The 7,023-nt window shown below is 41.1% G+C and overlaps 1 protein-coding gene across 1 annotated transcript in view; it reads left to right on the top strand.

Moving 5' to 3' along the window:
• LOC103275551 (NADH dehydrogenase [ubiquinone] 1 alpha subcomplex subunit 9, mitochondrial) overlaps positions 1-7,023 on the top strand; it is a 43,273-nt gene that overhangs the window by 30,360 nt on the left and 5,890 nt on the right. The window contains exons 8-9 of the mRNA XM_021706406.1: positions 864-931; positions 2,702-2,778. Of these exons, the coding sequence (XP_021562081.1) occupies positions 864-931; positions 2,702-2,778 (145 nt within the window). The remainder of the gene's footprint in view (positions 1-863; positions 932-2,701; positions 2,779-7,023) is intronic.

The raw sequence follows: 7,023 nt of genomic DNA, 5'->3' as shown, positions 1-7,023 counted from the left end.
GAGATGAGGTCTCGCCAAGTTGCCCAGGTGGGTCTCGAACCCGCGGGCTCAGGCAATCTATTCATTTCAGCCTCCCAAAGCGCGGGATGACAGGCTGAGCCACCGAGCCCAGCTCCCTAGCAACATCTTAACAATATTGACATTTCCAATCCATGAACTTGGGATGCCTTTAATTGTGTCTTCTTTAACTTCTTTCAGCAGTGTTCTGTAGTTTTCAGTGTACATGTCTTCTGCCACCTTTTTATTTCTAAGTATTGTATTCTTTTTGATGCTGTTGTAAATAATTTCTACTGTTAAGGGCATTAAAGGAATTTTTAACCTTTATAGTTAATCTATTTGAACTTGTTTTAGTTTATAGTATGAAGTGAGCCCTTATCTTTTTAAAAAGTTTGTTTTTAAACAGTAGAATGCTTGTCCCAGCACTGTATGTTAAATAGTACTTTAATTTCCCACAGGTTTGTTATACTGTGTTCATCATACACTAAATTTCCATTTTTACCAGGTCTTTTCTGGGTTAATGATGCTCTATTTCTTATCTGTTGAGTCTTGTGTTCTTCCTTCGAATGGATGCAGTTAGAGTCCAGTCTTGGGCATGGCCATATTTAACGTCGTAGAGCAGACTTGTTGCCAAGCCATTTAACCTCTTTTCCTTATGCTTTGTGTCCTTAAATGTTTGACTTTTTTATTTTCCATTATCTGAAAAACAAATAGCTAGTCCTTGTGAGATTGTTTGTTTATTCAAAGTCAGCCACATAATCATATTATTTCTGTATGTGGAATGATTGTGTTAACTCCTCTGAAACTGGTGGGTCTTATAGCAGCTTCAACTTTCTCAGGATAGTTCTCGTTCTTACCTCTGCCAGATATGCGTCAGTTTATTGGTGTGCCTCTTATCTCCTTGGGCTGGAGGACGGTGAAACAACCAGTATATGTGAGTACCCTCAAAGAAAGGGCTTAGAAAGGGCTTTAGCTGGATTCAGGTTTGGGTGGCCAGGTTTCTGGCTTCAACCCAATCTTGTAACTTTTTTTTTTTTTTTTTTGAGTTGGCGTCTCACTCTGTCACCCAGACTGGAGTGCAGTGGCCGCTTCCAGCCACCGCAGCCTCGACCTGCTGGGCTCCGGCGATCCTTCCGCCTCAGCCTTCCGAGTAGCCGGAATTACAGGCACGCGCTATCACGCCTGGCTAATTTTTGATTTTTTTTGTAGAGCTGAGTTCTCGCCAAGTTGTCCAGGCAGGTCTGGAACCCGCGGGCTCAGGCGATCCACTCACCTCAGCCTCCCAAAGGTGTGGGATTACAGGCTGAGCAACCAAGCCCGGCTCTAATCCTGTAACTTTGACATTTCTGTCAACTTGCATCAGCTGATTGCCTTCTCGGTGTCTTCACTTGTTTAGGAAAACTGTATTGAACCCGTAATGTGCTGGGCACACTGTACGTATCACTGGGGATATAGAGATGTTAACTAGACAGATACACATTGATGTTCTCAAATTGCTCTCAGTCAGAGGCTAGTAAATAAAGCAAATATGATGCAATGTATTGAGTGCTATAATAGAGGGTTTTATGAAATTAAATCAGAAGGGCACAATCCAGACTTGGACCTCTCAGAAGAAATAGCGTTTGGGGTGAGACCTCAGAGGTGACTAAAGGTAAGTCAGATGAAGGGAGCTGGGGGTGAACGTTGTGTGCACAGAGAGCAAAATGTCCAGGGCCCCGGAGGTGAAAGAGCATGTTGAATTCCATGTTAGGCTGAACCAGGGTTCTCAGTGGTGGCACCATGGACGTTTTGGCTTGGGTAATTCTTTTTTATGGGGATTGCTGTAGGATGCTTCACAGCATTCCTGGCCCCTAGCCACTGGATGCCAGTTGTACCACCCCTGGTTGTGACAACTAAAAAGGTCTCCAGAAGCCGGGCTCGGTGGCTCAGCCTGTAATCCCACGCCTTTGGGAGGCTGAGGTGAGTGGATTGCCTGAGCCCGCGGGTTCGAGACCTGCCTGGGCAGGCGAGACCTCATCTCTACACTAAAATAAAAAAATTAGCCGGGCGTGGTAGCACATGCCTGTAGTTCCAGCTACTTGGAAGGCTGAGGCGGAAGGATCGCCGGAGCCCAGCAGGTCGGGGCTGCGGTGGCCGGGAGCGGCCGCTGCACTCCAGTCTGAGCAACAGAGTGAGACTCCGACTCAAAAAAACAAAAATGAAAGATCTCCAGACAGTTGTCCGATGTCCCCTGGGTGCCAAAATCACCTCTGATTGGGAAGCATTGGGTCTAAACAATATACAATTACTATTGTTGAAAATCCTAATGGTGGAATGCCAGCGATTCCATGTGGTTCAGTCTAATGCAATGGCTTAATAGCAGAGTTGAGAGTTGGCAAGATAGCAAACAAAGGCAAATCAACAAGGCCTAAGCTATCTGAAATAAATGTGCCCTGGCTAGGGAGAATACTCAAATGAGCCCTCTAATGTGGGATTATTTGGGCTCTTCAGAAGGCGCTTTCTTTTGGAAGCTTTCTGCAAATAGGCAATGTCATTCTTTTGTCACGTTGTCTTGGTTGTGACTGGTGAGACCAGCTTTCCTTTCTCCCCCCTTTCTCCTTTCTTCCTCCTTCTCTCCCTCTCTTTATTCCCAGCTCTCCCTCTATCTCTTTTTCTCTCTTTACTTTTCAACAATTAGTTAAAGTTGCGTTACAATTTCTTACAGGTTGCCGATGTATCCAAAGGAATTGTTAATGCGGTTAAGGATCCAGATGCCAAAGGGAAAACATTTGCTTTTGTTGGGTAAGTGCCTAGAACTTGACTTTAAAATTGTGCTGTCTATTTTAATGAAGGAATAAATGTTGAAATGAGTCACTAACAGATTTAGTTGCATTTTTACAGTATTGGAATTTCCTGAATGCCTACATTAAATCAGAATTTGAGAAAAGTGGGAATCTACAGTAATAAATGATTCTTCTGTTCCCAAAGTCTCAGAACCACTTCTGTTGACTATTATATATACTTAGTCTGGTGATCCTTAGGGATAGTACCTCTCCAGTGATGTGATTTTTAAAATATGTATAAAGATATTGCTGTAAACTCTAAGATACAAACAAAACCCCTTTAGGGAGTGCGTATGGTTGCAAAATCAAATTCATGTTGACAGTGTATCACAATGCCTCCAAAGGTTGAAAATCACTGTTTTACAGTACAATTACTAGTGAAAATCACGATTACAGTGCAATTTGTTATATGCTTATTCTTCCACTTAGGAAAAATAGGCACAGCTACGCTATGTGACTTTTCTGAAATTATTAAATCATATCATAGCTAGTTTTAGGACTTTTTTGCTGAATTAGCTAAAAGTAAAAAGCTAGGACTTTATCTGTGAAGTGGAGAGGTATCAAACTGACCAAATAAGTGATATAGAATCCAGTAATTCTGTGAAGCAGACTAATGATGCTTGGTAGCCCATGAACGGTAGGGATCTGATTCAATAATTGATAGCCTAATTCTCGAGAAATATTTGTTTCTAGAGAAAAGTACACTTTTTTCTCTAAGCTAAGAGGCATAGTATATATGCCTGAGTTTATACATTATGGTTGTTTCATCATTATTAATTTAGTAAAATATTTTTCTGTGCAAAACTATTGGTTTTCACATCAACTTGCTGCTGCAAAATATATGTTTCTCTCTCAGTTCTTAGTTTGGTACATTAGCATGCAATCAGTTAGATACTCTAGGAAAATTATTCATAAAAAATGTGTTCAGCAGAAGTTTCCTAAATACTGGGCTCAAAAGACTTCAGGCTCTAGTTAAGACGTGTGGAGACAAGGATTCCAGGGAATACACAAGCCAGAATGACTCTGTGAACTTAGCTTGCTAATCACATGGTAGAAATGGCTCTGGAGAAGTTGGGCATTTTCCTCTTGAACTTTGCCTAGGCACTGTTGTCTCCTTGTGGCTCCACTAAGTTGTTCTTGTTTGGTGTAGTGCTGGAAAAAGTAAAACTAGACATGGCAGTATAGGCATTTTTCCTTGTGAAATTGTAGAGCTGCATCCACACTTTTCTTTTTTATCTCTTCTTCCCCATGAAAATATTTTGCCTATTTTCCTGATATTTTTAGGCTAAGGCATAGGCATAAAACTTTACCTTTGCTCCTAGGTTTCTTGTAATTACTAATAATATTATGTTAGTCCATTCATGAAATACCTATTGACACGCACACTCAACTGTGAGAACTAATAAGTTCGGCAAAGTCATAATATAGAAACATCAGTTTCTGCATACTAGCATGTGAAAAATTTTAAAATAAAGTTAAGAAAATAATTTTATTCACAATAACATCGTAAAGAATAGAATACATAGGTTTAAATTTAACAAGAGATGTACAAGATCTGTACACTGAAAATTATAAGACATTGCTCAGGGAAATCAAAGAACACCTAATAATTGATAGGACATACCATGTTCATGGATTAAAAGAGTTGATATTATTAAAATGATAATTTCCCTCAAATTAACCTATAGATTCAACTTAATTTTATCAAAATTCCAACAAATTAAATTTACAAACCCATTCTAAATTTATGTGGTAACACAAAAGGCCTACAATAGCCAAAACCATTAAGTTTATCAATTTCAGAACTTATGCTATACCTATTAATTATTAAGATAGTATGGCACTAACATAAGAGTAGACCCATAGATCAGTTAGACAGAATTGATAGTCCAGGAAAAAGCTTTTATGGACAATTAACTTTTGACGAAGGTGTATGGCACTTTAATGGGAAAAGCCTAACCCTTTCAACAAATGGTTTTGGGCTATCCACCTGCAAAAAGATGAGCATAGACTGTTACCTCACGCTGTACATAGAAAAGTTGGCTTAAAATAATTCAGATACCTAAATGTAAGAGTCAAAACTATAAAACGTTTGGAGACAAACAGGACATTTTCTAGACCTTGGGCTAGGCAAAGATTTTCTGCTATGACATCAAATGCATTATCCATAAAAGAGGAAATTGTAAGTTAGACTTCATTACAATGAAAAGTCTTTGTATTTCAAAAGACACCATTAAAAAAATGAAAAGACAGCTGCAAACTAGGGGAAATATTTGTTAGTCATATATCTGATACAGGACCGGTATCCAGAACATACTAACATCTCTCAGAACTCAAAAATGAAGAAAATCCAATTTAAAAAAGAACCCAAGATTTGAATAGATGTATCACCACAAAAGACATACTAATGGCTAAAACGCACAAGAGAAAGTGCTCCGTTCATTAGTCATTAGGGAAAATGCAAATCAGAATGCAATACCACTTCACAGACAGAAGTAAGAAATGTTGGCCGATGGGAGTGTAAATTGTACGTCCACTTTAGAAAACAATTTGGCCGGGCTCGGTGGCTCAGCCTGTAATCGCGCGCCTTTGGGAAGCTGAGGTGAGTAGATTGCCTGAGCCCGCGGGTTCGAGACCCGCCTGGGCAGCGAGACCTCATCTCTACAATAAATCAAAAAATCAGCCGGGCGTAGTAGCGCATGCCTGTAATTCCGGCTACTCGGAAGGCTGAGGCGGAAGGATCGCCGGAGCCCAGCGGGTCGAGGCTGCGGTGGCCAGGAACGGCCACTGCACTCCAGTCTGGGCGACCGAGTGAGACTCCAACTCAAAAAAAAAAAAGAAAACAGTGTGGCATCCTCTTAAAAAGTCAAACATAAATTTACCATATGGCTGAGCAATTTTACTCCTAGCTGTTTACTCAAGAGAAACGAAAATGTGTCCCCGTAAGGACTTGCTCATGAATGTTCATAGCAGCGTCGCCGTAATAGCTGGAAACTGGAAACATCCCACACATCCGTCAGCCGATGAACAGAGAAATAAAATGTGGCCTACTCATACAATAGAACACCATAAAACAATAAAAAAAGGAATGAAATACTGACACATGTTACACGTGTGAACCTCAGAAACATTATGGTAACAGAAAGAAGCCAGACACAGAAGACCACATGTCGTATGGCTCCTTTTGTATGAAATATCTATAAAAGGCAAATGTAAATAAGTTTGTGGTTGCCTGAGGCTGGGGGTAAGACTAGAATAACCATATATGGGTGTGAAGGACTTTACTTGAGTAAGGAAAAATATTCTAAAACTGATTATGGTGACAACTGTACAACTTGTTAAATTTATGAAAATTCATTGAACTATACGCTAAACTGTGTGAATTTTAATGTTTATAAATTATGTCACAATAGTGAATAGCATGAATAAAGTTTCTGCTTTTGTGCTGCTTCTTGATTAGCAGTGGTGAGAAGTATATGTAATAATTAAGCAAAATAATTGAGTGCGGTGACTCATGCCTGTAATCCCAGCTTTTGGGAGGCGGAGGCAAGAGGATTGCCGGAGTCCAGGGGTTTGAGACCAGCCTGGGCAACTTTTCAAGACCTCATGTCTACAATAGATAAAAAAATTAGTCAGGTGTCATGTCATGCACCTGTGGTTCTGGCTACTTGGGAGACCTTGGCAGAAAGATCACCTGAGCCCAGCTGGTTGAGGCTGCGGTGGCTGTAAGCATGTCACTGCACTCCAGCCTGGGTGACAGAGTGAGACTCCTACTCAAAAATAATAATAATGACAATTATGCAAAATCATATAAAATAAATGACCATGACCCAAAAGGGAAAGTCCAGCAAACTGGAAAGAAAACCAGATGCAGGGAGTTGGCAACTCTATGGGGTGCTGCCCAGAGCCTGAGTGAGTGACAGCATGGAGAGTCGCCATCACCTTACCCCAGAGCATTTGGGACAAAGGGCGGTTTAAATGACAGCGAGATTTGAATGGCAGGTCGGATTGGAGGCAACAGGCAGGCAACTCTTTGGAGAGGCTTCCCTGTCCAGGGGGGCGGATGAAGGGACAAGAGGTGGGCCTGGGAGGTGAATGTGTCAACGAGGGAGGGCCCACTCTGGATTTTGAAGGCCGAGGGTCTTCTCTATAAGTGAGTAGCGTGGCCCAAGAAAGAGATGGCACTCAGGAGATGGGGGGCACA

This window comes from Carlito syrichta, unplaced genomic scaffold, assembly GCF_000164805.1.
Source record: "Carlito syrichta isolate Samal-C Ts95f unplaced genomic scaffold, Tarsius_syrichta-2.0.1 Scaffold315540, whole genome shotgun sequence".
In the NCBI taxonomy this organism is placed as follows: domain Eukaryota; kingdom Metazoa; phylum Chordata; class Mammalia; order Primates; family Tarsiidae; genus Carlito; species Carlito syrichta.
Note: the sequence above shows the minus strand (reverse complement) of the source record. Positions and strands in the feature narration are given on the sequence as shown.